The sequence below is a fragment of the Suricata suricatta genome, chromosome 14 (genome assembly GCF_006229205.1).
Source record: "Suricata suricatta isolate VVHF042 chromosome 14, meerkat_22Aug2017_6uvM2_HiC, whole genome shotgun sequence".
Lineage (NCBI taxonomy): Eukaryota > Metazoa > Chordata > Mammalia > Carnivora > Herpestidae > Suricata > Suricata suricatta.
In genome coordinates, this window is record NC_043713.1 from 44,005,255 (window position 1) to 44,023,598 (window position 18,344).

The 18,344-nt window shown below is 35.4% G+C and overlaps 1 protein-coding gene across 3 annotated transcripts in view; it reads right to left on the reverse strand.

Annotated features, from left to right (window-relative positions):
• Positions 1-18,344, reverse strand: part of TAF4B (TATA-box binding protein associated factor 4b) — a 119,722-nt gene that overhangs the window by 66,109 nt on the left and 35,269 nt on the right. For all 3 annotated transcript variants that reach the window (XM_029922603.1, XM_029922604.1, XM_029922602.1), the window contains exons 9-10: positions 10,869-11,004; positions 10,079-10,184 (exon numbers count right to left, since the gene is read on the reverse strand). In XM_029922603.1, the coding sequence (XP_029778463.1) occupies positions 10,079-10,184; positions 10,869-11,004 (242 nt within the window). The remainder of the gene's footprint in view (positions 1-10,078; positions 10,185-10,868; positions 11,005-18,344) is intronic.

Consider the following 18,344-nt stretch of genomic DNA (forward strand, 5'->3'; position numbering starts at 1 on the left):
ACTAAAATGCAATATAGCTGGTCCCTACTTGTCTGGGAGGAGGACCTGGATATTCCAAGGTAGTCTTTACATACTCCACCACAGCGCTTTCTCTACCATATTTTAAGCGCTGGATTACTTGCTTGTCTTCCATACTAAACTATGATTGAGGGCAGAAAGTATCTTTCATTTCCAGGATAATGCTTCATATAGTAAATATTCAATAAATGGTAAATACATATGGTATTTTGTAAATACAAAAAAAAATCCAGCCTATTTCTCTTAAACTCCAACTAGACTAATTATTGATTATATTCATTAAATATGTTAAGTATAATAATTATTTTTATCACCTATCATTCTTAGCAGAGTAGTATGTAAATGGTAACTAGTTGAGGAAACTTTCATGTGTTCAGCACAGTGTGCTATTTATTATAATGTACTGAGAAGAAGAATAGTGGGTAAAAATGAGGAGTCAAACTGCCCACAGTGTAATCCTGACTTCCTGTTATTATCTGTGTCAAATAAAGCAAATCAATCTTTGTAGACTTGTACTGTCAGTAAAATGGAGACAATAACAGTCCCTATTAGACTGAAGACTGAAGTAATTAATATTATGGAAAAAGGAATTCGTTTAATATACAAAGAGCTCCTATAAATAATTAAGGAAAGAACCTATGATCCAATGGAAAAACGGACAAAGCACAAGAATTTTCAGTTAGCAGAAAGTTTAAAATGACTTAAACATAAGATATTCTACTCATAAGAGAAATATAAGGTCTAACCTTTCATCTGTTAGATTGGCAAAAACTTGTTAATAAAGTTCATTATATTATGTGAAAATATGCTATCGTAAGCTTTGCTGCTCCATGTAATTTGTAAATCTAACCTCTGTGGAGATTTACTTAATATTATCTGACAACTTAAAGTGAATAAGCTCTTCTTTCTAGAAATTATGTGCAATGATAGCCACTTTGTTTTCCTAGTAAAAAACACTGGAAATGACTATCCATCATTACGTAACTGTTAAAAATCTGAAATCACAGTGAATACACATTAGTATAGAATAATCTCCAAGATTTAGTACTACTAGGTTGTAAAAACACAAAATGTAAAACATGATGTATTGTACACTACCATCTGTGCTGAGAAAATTACATCTAGAAAGATACATAAGAAACTGCCAACAGTGGTTGGCTCTAGAATGGGAACCTGGGTAGCATAGTGAAAAAGAAGCAAGGGAGAGCCATATTTTTCCATTGTATATCCTTTCTTCCTCTTGAATATTGCACAAAATGTATATATTACCTAGTTGAATAATTTGTTTAGAAAGTATAAACAACAAATTTATTTTAGGATCAAATTCTTCCCTTAGATTACTAATCCCTGGTAAAATAATTTTGCCTTCAATCTTCTTGTTTCACCACCCTCAGGCATAACCTCTGTACCATAGCCAGCACATACACTCACACAACAGCCTATTTATTCCTCATGCCTTTGTGAAGTTATTTTTTTTATGGGAAAGTCCCTTTGTCTTTACTCTTTTGACTCATGTGCAGCATAACATACTGCAGGATTCCCTAAACCTTAGTGATGATTTTTAAGAACCACCCAGAAGTATATTCAAAATGCAGGTCTCACAATCAAATACACACCAATTTAGCACCCACAATTCACCTTTAGTGGGTCTATGATGGAAGGCTTTTTTTTTTTTTTAAACAAATATAATTAGGTGTCTGTGAGGCACACACTCTATGGACCACACTTGGAAGAATACAGAGTTACAAAAATTAAGAGCACTGGGGCGCCCGGGTGGCTTAGTTGGTTAAGCGTCCAACTCTTGATTTTGGCTCAGGTCATGCTCTCAGTCAGGTTCAGAGATCGAGCCCTGTGTTGGTGTCCATGCTGGGCATGGAGGTGGCTTTGAGATTCCCTCCTCCCCCCTACCTTTGCCCCTTCCCTGTTTGTGCTAGCTCTTGTGCTCTCTCTCAAAATAATGAATGAATGAATGAATGAATGAATGAATGAAGAGTACCAATTCTAGAGTTAAGAGACCAAGGTTTCAGTCCCTGTTCTGACAGTTATTAAAGGATAACCTTGCACAAGTTTGTTCACATCTCTGTTCACCAATTCCCTTTCCTAGGTTGGTGAAAATTGTAGCTCTTATAAGAATATGAATGAAAACCATATTAGAAACTAGAACTGTATCATAAATGAAAACTGAGTATGTAGAAGCACCTGGCTGGCTCAGCTGGTGGAACATATGACCCATGATCTCAGGCTTGCCAGTTTAAGCCTCATGTTAGGTATAGATATTACTTAAAAATAAAATATTTTGGGGGGCACCTGGGTGTATCCATTGGTTAAGTGTCCAACACTTGATTTTGGCTCAGGTCATGATCTCACAATTCATGGGTTCAAGCCCCACATCAGGATCTGTACTGATAGTGTGGGACCTACATGGGATTCTCTTTCTCCCTCTCTGTCTTCCCCACCCGTTTGCATGCTCTCTCTCTCTTTCAAAATAAATGTTTTTAAAAAATGAGTTTACTTATTGAAAAGTAATAAAACCGTTACATATTAAAATAAATACTATTCTAATGGAAACAATGCCAAAATTAAAGAACAATCCCTCAAATGGCATTGTGTTCCATTTTTCCAATCTCTTTAAAAAACTTTATGCAAACCTCTCATTTTGTCACACAGAACATTAAAACAGTGTATACTCAAGGGTTGAGACCTAAAAAAGATAATAATGATTGCCATCTCATTAAAGTATTAAAAACAAACACACACCTAGGTTCTTTCCATTTACTGGGAGTATGTGATGGTAAAGAATTGAATGGTTACCAGCACAGTTTTGTGTCCCTGGCTTGAATAATACTAAGGTGCCAGAGGTTTTGCCACTGTAGCTGTTGAATCACCAATCAAATAATATACTGAAAAGGGGAAATAACATTATTATTTTATTATTATTAAAATTGTTTTCACTTCACAAATTCCCTGAAAAAAGTCTCAGTTTCAAGACTATTTTCTATAGGTCACATTTGGAGACCTGGTGGTCTAATTACAGTCTCAAACCTGTAATGAGCAGCAGAAATACTATGAGGATTTTAAAAGCACAGATTCTTGCCAAGGTTTGGTCTCCAGAGATTTCATTTTGGATGATCCCGCAAATCAATGGGTAGTTTTGAAATTGTTGATCTACACTATACTAGCAATTGTTTACTTCTAAATTGTTTTGAAACCCCCCTCCCTATACTTAATATATTTTCAATTCAAACACTAATACTGTTAAAAAATTTCTATTATAAATAATACTATATAAGCATCCCTAACTCTTAGCTTTGATCCCTCTTGAAGATGCCCATAACATATAAATGTGATATGCCCTATTTCCTGCCAATGTAACTTCAACCTTTGCTTCATGGTGTATCTACCTTAATACCTTTTCTTCTTCCAGTTCATTCTGCATCTAAGTACAAACATTTTTCCAAAACAGCATTTTTACTATGACAAAATCTGGCCAAAAACTGTACAAGTCTTCACAATCTCTTCTCCCAAGTCTTTATTCATATAATTTTCCTGTGCTTAATTTCTAACAAAATCTAGTATGAGGCAACTCCTCCAAGAAGACTGTTGTGTTGAATTTTAACCATAGATTTAGAGCTAATCTGGGCATAGCTCACATTGATGCTTTCCAAGATGAAAGGTTTCTTTTGTCACTAGAGGCTGTTTTCTTTCCAAGGCTCTGCTTTGGAAAGATTAACTGTATATGTATTATTTCATAGATTATATAACAATATATATTATTGGCACACTTGTACCTGTAAGGAAAAGCAGACTCTTCAACAAGACTAATAATTTACACTAGAGAATCTGATTCTTGCAATACAAGAAAAAAAAGATATCCAATTTAATGGAGTAATACAATCTATACAAATAACCTTGTTATTTTCCTAAAAGTGTCTTTTAAAGCAAAAGTTTAAAAATATCACATTAAACCCCTAGCTGTTAATATACTGTCACTAACAGAGGTAATATGTACATACATTATCCACCTATAAATATTTTATTATTTCTTTCTAAAATTTAAGAACTCTTAAAATCTTAACCTTAAAGTATTACCATACCTTCAAAAAATAAAAAAATAATTCCTTATTATCATTAAACAGCCACTCAGTTTAAGTAGGGTTAACTATATAAATATGCAAAGGTACTGTATTTGTCACTTCTGATTCTGAAATATGAAGAATAAAACATGAATCTCTGGCTCCCTCTGGTGTTTAAGTACTATATAACTTCCCTTAATTATCCCAGGTGTATTGACAAGCCAAACAGAAAAATATAATTCTCTTAGTGGAAAAAGTCATGAACAAAAAAATTTTTTTTCAGTTATTCAAGTAGTTTTGAAAAAATAGGCAGATAATCATCCTAAGTTATTAAACCTCATCCAGTTAAGTCAAGACAAGATCTAACGGCATATACTATTATCTCCTCTTATTTGACATAAAAATCAACATCCAGGTCTTTTTTAAGCTTCATTTTAACAACCAAAATGACATTGATATTAAGTATCCAAAATAAACCAAACTTAAGTTTAAAAAAGTCACTTTAAAAATATATGCATAAACCACAAATGACCCAAATACTATAAAGCATTACACAAAACAAAAAATGCATGTTGATGGAAAAATAAAGGATATCTTTAAAAACAGCTATGATTATAGATACTTCTATTCCTTTTCAGAATTCATTACTTCAGCAAATATTTGAGTGCTTATTATGGACCACACCTTGTTCTAAATATTAGATATGCAATAGTAAACAAAAGTTTTTGTAAACTCTCATAGAGATTTTAAAAGAAGTGGGAAACACAAGGAATGATAAACAGGATATTTTCTGATGAGTCTCTCGGAAGATAGCAGGTATGAATGAAGAAAGCTCCTTTACGTTGGCAGGCTAAGCAGACTCTAAGGAGATAACTTTTAAACTAAAATAAGGACCAAGTCAAATGAAGACTGGAGGAAAGAGAGTGCAGGGAATATGACACCTAAAAACTGCCCGTGTACAGTGGGAACATGAGCAGTATGTCTGAAGAACAACAACAACAAAAAAAAAAATCGTGAAAAAGAAACCCGGGTCCCTTACACCATGAAACATTATACTTGCAATGATCTGCTTACTCCCAGTTTTCCTGGAGGTAAGATGATCTTCCGTCGGGCTCATGCCACTGATTTTTAGTATTTCTATTATCTACAGCCTTACTGAATTCTAACAAACAGAACTAGAGTTCACGATGGTTGACATAATTAAAAATATCAATTCTTGGGGCATCTGTGTGACTTGGTTGGTTAAGTGTCCAAGTCGGCTCAGGTCACGATCTCACAGTTTGTGAGTCTGAGCCTGGCATTGGGATCTCTGCTGTCAGCATGGACTTGCTTCAGAACTTCGGTCTCCCTCTCTGCCCCTCATCTGCTAGTGCTTGCATTCTCTCAAAAATGAATAAAAAACAATAAGAAAAAAGTCACTTCTCCCCCAAACTAACCTATGAATATAAAAAAGCTTCATAGGTTCTAAATTTCTAAAATTCATGTGCAACAGAAAAATAAAGTGAAGACACCTCTGATAAAAAAAGGGAATAAACAGGATTTATCTTGTCAGATCATATATAAAAACAAATAATGAAAGAATCATAATTGAAAATGCAAAATATTAACATAGAAATAAAATAAAAGCACCACACTAAAATGAAATTCTAGAAATGCTCCCTTATATAAACAATAATTTACTATCAGGTAAAAGTGACATCTCAAATCAGAAAGGTAAAGACAATGAATTCTTCAGTAACTACTGTTGAGACAGACATTCCAATTCGGAAAAAGCTAATTTCTGCTGCAGACATTTATAAAGATAAAATCAAGAATTATTGAAAAGGTAAAAGTATATGTACATATGCGAGATGTGTATACTTAATCTTGGAAGAAAACAAGGAAGCACATCATTATGAGCTTGGGATGAAGAAGGATTTCTTAAAATATGGTGACATTCAAAAGCCATAAAGCATGAGTGATAAATTAATATTGTGATTTAAAATTTTCTATAACAAAAGACACTAAAAACAAAGCTACCAGTTAAACAATAGACCGGGAGAGAAATATTTACAACATATACAACAAAGAATTACTCTCCTATGTATATAAAAGTCTAGAAAGCAATAAGCACTCAACAGATAAATGAGCAAAAGTAATAAGCTAAAAATTTCCCAGAGAAAATACTAATGGTGACATTTTTGCTTCAGGCAGTAAGTGGACCAGATTTACTGAGGAGAAATTACACTGCATTCTAACTAGACCAGCATAAGATATCTTCATTCTAATGTTGGGTGCACAGGAGTCAAAAAAGTTGTCAGCAAAAATAAGCAATAACCACACTCTGCAGGTAGAACTGCCTCAGAGGCAAATGCCTGTGGCTGGAACTAGTTCTCAGACCCTGATAAAGTAGAGAAATTATATCTGAGACTGCTGGTTCAGTCGGATTCCCTAGGGCAGGTGCAAAAGTGGTCCCAAGTCAACAGTCGCCCTGGTTCCTACAAGAAAGTCACAGATCCTCTCTGGAGTGAAGCAAATTCATTCTAGGTTCTCAGGTTTAATCTGGTTTACCCATCCATGGAGGTTTTTAATTCAGCAATTATATTTCTCCCTTCTAAATAACCTTTTTCATCACTGTATTTTTTTATACTTCTTTATTTTTGAGAGAATGCAAGTGGGGGAGGGGCAAAGAGTAGGACAGAAGATCCAAAGCAGGCTCTGCATGACAGCAGCGAGCCAGATATGCGGCTCAAACTCCTGAACCGTGAGATCATGACCTGAACTGAAGTCAGATGCTCAAATGACTGAGCCACCCAGGTGCCCCTTTATTCATTTTTTAAAAGAAAATTACTACTTGCTCATTTTTATGATTCCACATTTTACTTTTAACCATTTTATAATATTTATTAACAATGAATATTTGATCATCCAATGTTTGATGTAACTAGGGTTTCAAATGTGCTACTGTTTCACTGTAGTTTAACTCAGGATGACTTTTCCTTGAATGTTTTACCTTTGAAAGTGAACACATACATGGATACCAGAAAACCGTGGAACATTTATAAAGTGTTGAAAGCAAAAAAGTCACCCCATAATTTTAATATCACTTGTGATACCATTATCTACATAAATAATGTTAAATAATCTAAAAATTATTAGAAATAAGAACTTAACAAGTCAGTTGGCATAAAAAAGTATTTTTAAAAAAAAGATTTCAAATTATAATCCAAGAAAACTTTATAGGCATCTCAAGAGAGTAGAATCTGCATATTAGAAAGGCCAATTGGAAACCTATGAAAGTTAGGTCAGAATGGTCAATGTTTCACATCATATCCTGATACAAAAATATTAGATTTCAAAGACAAAGAAATAAATTCAAGGCCTTCAGATGAGACTATCAAATAAAAAAACCATAAATATCAAGGTAATAGTGGAGAAGCACTTTTTTTAAATGCAATACGAAAATGTTACAAAAATGTTAATTTTATATCCAGCCAGCTGCCCTTCAAATATCAAGGACATTGCAACAGTTTTTTTTTTTTAACAGACAAGAACTTAGTCTACACCAATTGGCCTTTCTTGAGTAGACGAACTTCATTCCAACCAAGAGATAACTAAGAAAACTTCAGAAAAAGGACTAGTGATGATCATTTTAATATAAAAGTTGACCTACAACTAAAATGCAGGTGGAGATGAGGAAGGAAAACTGCAGAAAAATGCTGAATTATGACAAAGAAATAATGCAACTAAAAATGGACGAAGGTTCAGGAAGAAGAAAGTAAAATATCCACACACTGATTTTTATATAGAAAATAGACAGGAATTTAAGAATATCAATACAAGAAGGACAAACTATAATACTTTTAGAACAAGCATAGGAGATCATCTTTGTAAGCTAGATTACACAAACATTCCTTAGATAAAACGAAAAATATAATTTACAAGGAAAAATGTAATGAACTGAACTTCAGCAAAAGTAAATGTTTGCTCTGTGAGAAACACTGGTGAGTGATGGAACACACCATAAGGAGAGTATTTCCAAATCACTTATGTGACAAGAGGCTTGGATTTTGAATACACAGAGAACTCTAAAAACTCAACCATAAGAGGGGCACTTGGGTGGCTCAGTTAAGTGTCTGACTCTTGGTTTCAGCTCAGGTCATGATCTCACTCACGGTTCATGGGTTTGAGCTCCATGTTGGCCTCCACACTGACAGGGCAGAGCCTGATTTTCTCTGCCTCTCCCTCACTCACACTCTCCTCTCTCTCAAAATAAATGAACCATAAAAAAACAAATTAAAAATCAACCATAAGAAAACAACTTTAATAAGAAGAAAACAGGCAAAGGATTTGAACACACACTTCATCAAAGAAAGTACGTGGATAGCAAATAAATATAAGAGCAGATGCTCAATATCTTTACTCATTAGGGAAATGCAAATTAGAACCACACGATAATAACAATAATACACTTATTAGAATAGTAAAAATCAAAAGAACTGATAATACCAAGAGGTAACAAAGTTGAGCAAATGAACTCTTATCAATGCTGGTGGAAATGCAAAATGGTACAATTCACTTGGTAAAGTTTGGTAGTTTCTTCTTTTTTTTTTATGTTTATTTATTTTTGAGAGAGAGAGAGAGAGAAAGAGAGTGAGAGTGACAATGAGAGAGAGAGAGAGAGAGAGAGAGAGAGAGAGAGAGAGAGAGAGACACACACAGAATCTGAAGCAGGCTCCAGGCTCCGAGCTGTCAGCACAGTACCCGACATGGGGCTTGAACTCATGAACCAGGAGATCATGACCTCAGCCAAATTCAGACGCTTAACCAACTGAGCCATCCAGGCGCCCTAAGTTTGGTAGTTTCTTAAATAAACACACACTTACCTACTGATCTAGCAATCAAACTCTTAGATACTCACTACAGAGAAATGAAAACCTATGTTCACATAAAAATCTGCATATAAATGTATATTTTTTCATATGTAGGTGCCCCTATATATAAATGTTTATAGCAGCTTACATATTAATGTAAAAAACTGGAAACAACCCAATGTTCATCAACAGAGAAAAGGATAAAGAAATTTACATTTATACAAAGATTACATCACACCAACAGAAAAGAACAATCTTCTAATATTCAAAATGAGGGGCGCCTGGGTGGCTCAGTTGGTTAAGCCTCCGACTTCAGCTCAGGTCAGATTTCACGTTCGTGGGTTCGAGCCCCGCGTCAGGCTCTGTGCTGACAGCTAGCTCAGAACCTGGAGCCTGTTTCTGGTTCTGTGTCTCCTTCTCTCTCTGCACCTCCCCCCTCATGCTCTGTCTCTCTCTGTATCAAAAATAAATAAAAAAAAAACGTTAAAAAAAATCAAAATGGTATGGATGAATCTCAAAAACATGCCAAGTGGAAAAAGATGCAAAAAGGTTAGTGTAATCTGTCGTTTATGTAAAGTTCAAGAATAGACAAAAATGATCTATATGGATGGATATAAGAATGGCAGCTGCTGGGGACGCCTGGGTGGCTCAGTCAATTAAGTGCCTGACTCTTGATTTTGGCTCAGGCCATGATCTTGCAGTTTGTGAATTCAAGCCCTTTGTTGGGCTCTGAATTGGCAGTGCAGAGCCTGCTTGGGATTCTCTCTCTTTCCCTCTCTCTCTGCCCCTCCCCTGCTCATGTGTGCACATGCACTATCTCTCTCTCTCAAAATAAATAAATAAATTTTTAAAGAACAGAGGCTGCTGGAGGTAAGAGTTGGGAGGTAACTGATTTGAAAGTAGCATGAAGGTAAAGGATACATTCAGCATCATGATTATACAGGGATGTATATTTATCAAAATTCATTGAACTATACACTTAAGATTTGTACACTTGTTTATAAACTATACTCAATAAAGTACTGTGAGCTTTTTAAGAAGGCATCAATATATTTTATAAGTATTATTCTGTCATCTTTTTTGTTAATACTACTTCTTAAACCAGACCAAATTTTAACTATATATTTTCTTTACCTGAAAGATGTTGTTCCATTCTCTTTTACTTTATTCTTCTGAATAGGAGATGCTTGGAGTGACAGAATTTTATTTCCTGGCAAGGTAATTTGCTTTAGAATAGAAGCTATAAAAACAAAAGAAGAAAAAAGAACTAAAAAAAAAAAAAAGCAATCATTCCATATTAGGAAAAATGCAAGACAGCAGCTTTTACCATACGAAGAAAAGCCAAACAAAATTTCAACCTGTCCCAGAACTATGTTTAAATTCAAAAATAACAATGAATTTTATTCCCTATATGAAATCATCTTATAAAATCAAGACTTCTCCATTTATTTTTATATAGTCTTCAAGCAGTCTATAGAATTACTAGCATTATGAAAATATGCAGAAACGTGACAAGTGATAAATGTTATTAATATATCATTTACATTTGCAAACTTTAAAAATACATGAAACATCTAACTTTTATGTGTAAGAATGATTTCCAAATGCAGAAAAAGTATGTTTGAAAAAGAAATAAAGCTGTAGCAATTTTTTTATAAGTTAAAAAAAGTGCTTTATTCACTAATAGATTGTTTTATCTAATTACAAAATACAGCAAGTAGTGGCTTCTTTTATTCTAAAACACATATCACCAAAATGTAGCCATGTATATACAAAGAATGTACTAGTGATTTTTCAGTCCTCTCTCCTAGGTCCTACTTTTAAAAGATTACTTTTTCTTAATATAACAAATGAAAAAGAGGACACAAAACCCCCTCATGTTCCAAACCCAGCGTGATGGGGCCGGGGATGGGGCCGGGTCTACCTGGAGGAAACTGACTGGTAGGTACTGCAGGGCTCACTGGCATCGTCTTCTGTCCAGATTTCTGAATGGTCAATGCTGAGCAATGGGGAAGTGTGGTCACTTGTTTTGTGACACCTCCTGAAGGCTGCTGGACTACCTGAAACAATGAGAACCATTAATACATTCATTCAACTAAACCTGCTCTGGAAAGAACAAGTTTTCAGCTTTAAGAGTAGAACAAATGATTGTGCTCACTTAACTGTAAATATACCTCTATGTGAGCACAAGAACATCAACCTAAAATTTATATTTGTATGTAGCAAAATTATCTTGTTCAAAGGTGAAAAATATGACTATCTCATGAAATGTACAGGAAAACCTCAGTTTGCGAGCATAATTTATTCTGGAAACAGTTTCACTTGTAATCCAAAGTGCCTGTATATCCAAGTGAATTTCCTCATAAGAAATAATGGAAACTGAGACGATTTGTTCCACAACCCAAAAATATTCACATAAAAATGATTATAATCATTAAATTACAAAATTTAAAAAATACAGCATATTAAAAAATTTTTTAAAAAATTAACCTGCGCTTACCTGTGAAAACCTGTGTGGCTGGTGTGAGGGAGACAGAAGAGAGGAGGGTTACTGTGTAGGAGGACTTTCACGATCACTTAAGAGAATCACTGCTATCTATCGACTCAATGGAATCTTTTTCTTTTTGTGCAGCTTTAACAAGGAACCTATCGAATGACATCTGCTTTTGCCTCCTTTTGAGGATTTCATGGAACTGTTATGTTGCATTGTCATTAAACAGGTTCATTGCTCGAACTGCTATAGCCTTATTTGGGTGGTGCTTTTCTACAAAATTTTGCAGTTTCCCACATTTTACACATCTCCCTAATCTCATTTGCAGTGGGGGATTCCTTCGCCTTTTTTTCTCCTCTGCAAAGGAGACTTCCTCCATAACCTCTTGTTGTTGCTCCCAATGCAATGTTGGATGCAACGGTAGGATGCCAATTGTGGGCACCTTCCAACATTCTGAAAAATCACTGATTTCTGCCAAACACCTGAGCATGGGAGACAATCACCCACCATCCTGCAGTGAGAGAGACAGAGAAGAACCACTGGCTCAGCTGTGATCATGTGATGTTTGAGGTCACATACTACTCATATCGCAAGGCATCACTCATTTATCAAGTTATAATTTATTAGAAATGTTTGCTCATCTTGTGAAACACTCACAGAACAAGTTACATGCAATCCAAGGTTTTACTGTATTTTATTTTTAGAGTGTAATTCAAATTTGTGTTATCAACCGCCCAATTTAAATCTCCATTTGGATCATACTGTCATTTTTTTTTAGTTTATTTATTTATTTTGAGAGAGACAGCACAAGTGGGGGAGGGGCAGAGATAGAGGGAGAAAGAATCCAACTCCACAAAACTGTGAGATCATGACGTGAGCCAAAACTGAGTCAGACACTCAACCAACTGAGCCACCCAGGTGCCCCTATTTTCATTTTCTTAACTTATGGAAAATTTCAAACATATACAAAAGTAGAGGGAAGAATAAAATGAAATCACTCATTCCATCATTACCCAGCTTCAAAAATGATTCTTTACAATTCTGTTTTATCCATATCCCTACCCACTCATTTCCTCACCACTTTCAATTATTTTTTTAAAAATCTCAGGTATAGGGGGCACCTCAGTGGCTCAGTCTGTTAAGCATCCAACTCTTGATCTCAGCTCAGGTCTTGATCCCAGGGTCATGAGGTCAAGTCTCATGTTAGGCCCCACGCTAACCATGAAGGCTACTTGAAAAAAAAATCCCAGGTATATTTTTTATCCCTAAATATTTCAAAATATCTCTCTAAAAGATGAAGACTTTTGGGGCACCTGGGTGACTCAGTAGGTTAAGTCTCTGACTTCGACTCAGGTCATGATCTCATGGCTTGTGAGTTTGAGCCCTGTGTCTGGCTCTGTGCTGACAGCTCAGAGCCTGAAGTCTGTTTTGGATTTTGTGTCTCCCTCTCTTCTCTCTGCCTTTTCCATGCTCATGCTGCCTCTGCCTGTTAAAAATAAATAAAAACATTTTTAAAAATGTTAAAGATAAACACTTCTGGGGTGCCTGGGTGGCTCAGTCGGTTGAGCATCTGACGATTTCGACTCAGGTCATGATCTCACAATTGGTAAGAGATCGAGCCCTCCACTAGGCTCTGGGCTGACAGCGTGGAGCCTGCTTCTCTCCCTTTCTCTCTGCCCTTTCCCTGCTATGCTTGCTCTCTCTCTCACCCTCTCAAAATAAATTTTTTTAGAAAATTAATAAATAAAAGATAAAGACTTTGAATGGGCTGTTTGTTGAAAGCATCTGGAAAATAACAGTGTTATGTTATTTTCCAAGAGAACAAACAGTTCAAGAAATCTAGAGGGCAAGGGTTAGGCATAAATGAAGAGAAACTACACTAATAGTAGGGGCTTTTTTTCCTTTAGCTACAAGGAATAAGAAAAAACAATAGCAGAGCTTCATTTTTTCACTTCAAAAAAGAAAAACAGCATTGGTGGCAGAGTGGTGAGCATAGCTGCCTTCCAAAAAAGAAAACATCACCATATATATTTCAGTCAGCTGTTCATAGTGAACTACTAAAAAGTCCTTAAACTTATATATGGATAATATAAACAAGCCAGCAGATTGACTTGTGAACAGAATTTGAGAGATAAAAATTTATTCTATTCTCTATTTTTTATAAATAAAATATAAAATTTAGTATGTATTACTAAACAAAAGCAACTCACAAGAAACTCAAAATATCTCAGTAAAAAATCCCACAGATCATCATCAAGACAGTATAGTCCTGGCAGAAAAACAGACACACAGATAAATGGAACAGAATAGAGAACCCAGAAATAGACCCATAAACACATAACCCCCTGATCTTTGACAAAGACAGAGAGAAAATCCAATGTAAAAGAGACAGTCTCTTCAGCAAATGGTGTTGGAAAAACTGGATGACAACATGCAGAAGAATGAACCTGGATCACTTTATTACACCATACCAAAAATAACCTCAAAATGGATGATAGACCTAAACATAAGACAGGAAGCCAACAAAATCCCAGAGGAGAAAACAGGCCAACAACCTCCTTGACCTCAGCTGCAGCAACTTCTTACTTGACATGTCTCCAGAGGCAAGAGAAATAAAAGCAAAAATCAACTATTGGGACCTCATCAGGATAAAAAGGTTCTGCACAGGGAAGGAAACAATCAACAAAACTGAAAGGCAATGACAGAATGGGAGGAAGAAATTTGCAAATGACATTATCAGTTAAAGGGTTAGTATCCAAAATCTATAAAGAAATCAAACTCAACACCCAAAAAACAAATAACCCAGTAAAGAAATGGGCAAAAGACATGAATAGATACTTCTTCAGAGACGACATCCAGATGGCTAACAGACACATGAAAAATGCTCAATATCACTCATCATCAGGGAAATAAAATCAAAACCACAATGAGATACCATCTCACACCTCTCAGAATAGCGAAAATTAACAACTCAGGCAACAACAGATGTTGGTGAGTATGCAGAGAAAGGGGAATCTCTTATGTTGCTGGTGGGAATGCAAACAGGTGCACCCCTCTGTGAAACAGTATGGAGGTTCCTCAAAAAGTTAAAAATAGAACTACCCTACAACTCAGCAACTGCACTAGAAGGTATTTATCCAAAGGATGGATAAAGGAGTGCTGATTCAAAGAGGCACATGTTCCCCAATGTTGATAGCAGCACTAATGACAATAGCCAAAGTATGGAAAGAGCCCCGATTTCCATCAACTAATGAACAAATAAAGAGGATGTGGTACTTATATGTATACATATGGTATTATATATTATATATATATATATATATATATATACACACGTGTGTGCATGCACACAAAACGGAATATTACTCAGTGATTAAAAAGAATGAAATCTTACCATTGCAAAAACGTGGATGGAACTAGAGTATATTATACTAAGTGAAATAAGTCAGTCAGAGAAAGACAAATATAGGATTTCACTCATATGTAGAGTTTAAGAAACAGATGAACATTGGGGAAGGGAAGCAAAAATAAGATAAAAATAGGGAGAGAGAGAGAAAAACCACAAAACACTTTTAAGTACAGAGAAGAAACAGAGGGTTGCTGGGGGGGTGCTGGGTGAGGGGATGGGGTTTATAAATGGGTGATGAGCATTAATTAAGGAGGACATCTGTTGGGATGAGCATTGGGTGTTATATGTAAGTGCTGAATCACTAAATTCTATCATGATATCATTATTATACTATATGTTACCTAACTTGGATTTAAATTTTTTAGCAAGGGAAAAAAAAGAAAAAAGAAATAAAAATAACATTAAAAAAATAAAACATAAGGAAATGAAAATAAAAATCCCATAAGAACTAATGCCTATAGAGAAAAATACAAATTGGAATAACTCAACTACAATCATTCCATGAAAATAAACTCTTAAAAAGAACTCTTGAAAACAATGATGATTTCAGTAAATTGAGATTATACACTGAGTTGTAAAGTCCTAGGGATTAGATTTATATTTTACCAAATGAGATTTTGATAAATGAACAGATAAAGATGTGGTATACACATGCAACGGAATATTACTCAGCTACAAAAAGAATGAAATCTTGCCATTTGCAACAACATGGATGGACCTAGAAAGTATTGTGCTAAGTGAAATAAAGTCACAAACTTCCAGTTATAAAATAAGACATGTGAATACAATGTACAGCATACAGAGGGAATAGAGTTAATGTTTTAATAACTTTGCATGACACAAAATAGCTAGGTTTAGTGTGGTAATCACTTTCTAATGCATATAAATGTTGAATTACTATGTTGTACGCCTGAAACTAATAAAATCTTATATGTCAACTATACTTCAAAAAAATTTTTTTAGATGTGTATGCATAGAGAAAGGTCTATGAGTTATGAAACAATTAGTAAGTAAACTGATTATTTCCTACCATGGTAACTCTGCTTTCTACTTTGTATATTTTTTAAATTGTTTATTTATATATTTTGACAGAAAGAAGAAAGAATGAGCAAGAAGAGAAGGAGAGAGAGAATCACAAGCAGGTTCCACGCTATCGTGCAGAGCCCAATATGGGGCTTGAGCTCATGAACGGTGAGGTCATGACCTGAGTTGAAACCAAGAGTTACAAGCCTCGTGGGCCACCCAAGGACCTTCTTTTTTTTTTTTTAATTGTCAATTTTATTTATTTTGAGTGTATGCATATGAGCTGGGAAAGAGCAGAGAGAGAAGGAGGGAATCCGAGGCAGGGTCTGCACAGTCAGTGTGCATGAGATCAGGACCTGAGCCAAAACCAAGAGCTGGACGCTTAACTAACTGTGTCACCTGGTTGCTGTGTATCTCTTTATTACATATTTTATATATACTTTGTAAGTCTCTGCATTATTTGCTTTTTTATGATAAGCATAAACTACAATTAGAAAAATAATGAAGTTAAATATTCAAGCAACTATGAGACTATTACTAGAAAAATAATAAATTCTACAATGAAATATGCACTCAGAGTTACATTTATGCTTTCAGACTGAAACTTAACAGAAACAATCCTAACAATTCTGGCCTCTCTCCCTGTCCACTCACATTTTCTTCCTTAATACCCTTTACTAAGTATTCTTTTTCAGTATTTTTATTGTGAAAAACAGTAAAAGAATATTAATTGGAAGTTGCCTGGGTGATTCAGTGGTTAAGCATCTGACTTCAGCTCAGGTCATGATCTCACCTTTCCAGAGTTCAAGTCCCACATGAGACAAGCATGAGCCCTGCTTCCAACGTAAAAACAGTAACAACAAAAAAACCCGCAAGCCCCACTTCGGGTGAGCTCTGCTTCTTTGTCCCTCGTGGGATTGTCTCCCCCCTCCCCCACCACTTCCCCACTTGCTCATTTGCACACTTCTCTTTCTTAAAAAAACCCTAACATATATATAAAATTATAAATGTGTTTGAGTTAGTCTTCATACCATTCTGACAGGTACTCATGAAATAGCCTGAAGCTCTGTCCCTGAGGTGGATGTGGGCACCACACAGCCTTGCTATATGCACTCTGGGCATAAGGAGTGGGGGTGGGACAGATGGGGGGGGATAGTGCCCATGGGACTGAGGCACAAGTATGCGGCCCTGACAAGAACAACGTGGGGAAAGCAAGCCTCAGTGCTCGCCCATAAATCCCAGGTGTGCCTGGCCCTGCCTACAGCCCACATGAGGTCAAGATCATGCATGTGGAGGGAGACAAATATGCCAGTTAAAAATATATAAACATATCTTTATACATCATAATTATAACTATTATGAATCTCTAAATATTTTAGATATATAAATATATATTATACATGATATCTCTACACATCACGAAGTTCTGAGCTGGGGTTAATAACCCTGGTCCCCCTTATTCCTCATCTTAATGACTTAACACTTGGGGCAGCACGTACAGCACACTGCTGCACCCTTGCTGAACAAAATAAAATACAATGAGCGAGAAAGTAGAAGAGCATTCATAGCGTTCTTTCAAAGTACCACTTAAAACCACTGTATTAGGCATCTTATGGAGACTGAGAAATTATTGTAGAGAGATGGAAAGTCACCTGAAGAGATATTTACTCCTACTTGGCAAGCAAAAGAACAAAGCATTATATTTTTAAAAACTTAAGTCCTTTACTTAATTTCCCTCCAAAAAGCCACTAGAAAGGAAAATCACTAAGTAGTACATACCTTAGACTTTTCACCTGACATGTCAAATTCTGATGTTTTATTTGGATGTTAACATAAATTAATGTTTTAGTAGTTTATAGAAATATGTATCTAGGGCTACACAATCTTAGGTTTTTTTTACACTAATGATTTTTACATTACACTCTGGGATATGAGACAAGGAACTATTGCTTTCTCTGTGTTTCAACCCTCACCTACTCCCCTATTCATAAATGCACAGCAATCAAATGTTTACCTCTAAATAACTCAAGTAGTAAAGGCATACAGTTACCAGAATCAACCACTTAATATCTCCTCTAATTTCTATACAATATTCAATGTGATTACTGGAATGAACTCAGTAAGGTTGAGTTCCAGAAAACAGAGGACCCTAACTAAACAAAAGCGGCAGCACAAATGTCAGGAAATACATGTGAGTTGCCAAGCATTTCTCAGGAATAGCTAATACGTGGTTCATGTACCGCTATTATTCCTTATCTTCTCGGACAATCGCATACACCACTAAATGCCATCACTTCTATATGTCCACATTCAGCCTCAGAATCTTAACAGAGCTCCAGTCAAATCCTACAGTGAAAGTTGAAACTTATTTGCCATGCCCAATCTAAATGAACACTCAATCTTGGTAAACCTCAGAACATGCTGTTTCTTTAACAGGCCTTCTAAACACTTTTAAAAATGTGCTCAGAGGTGCATGG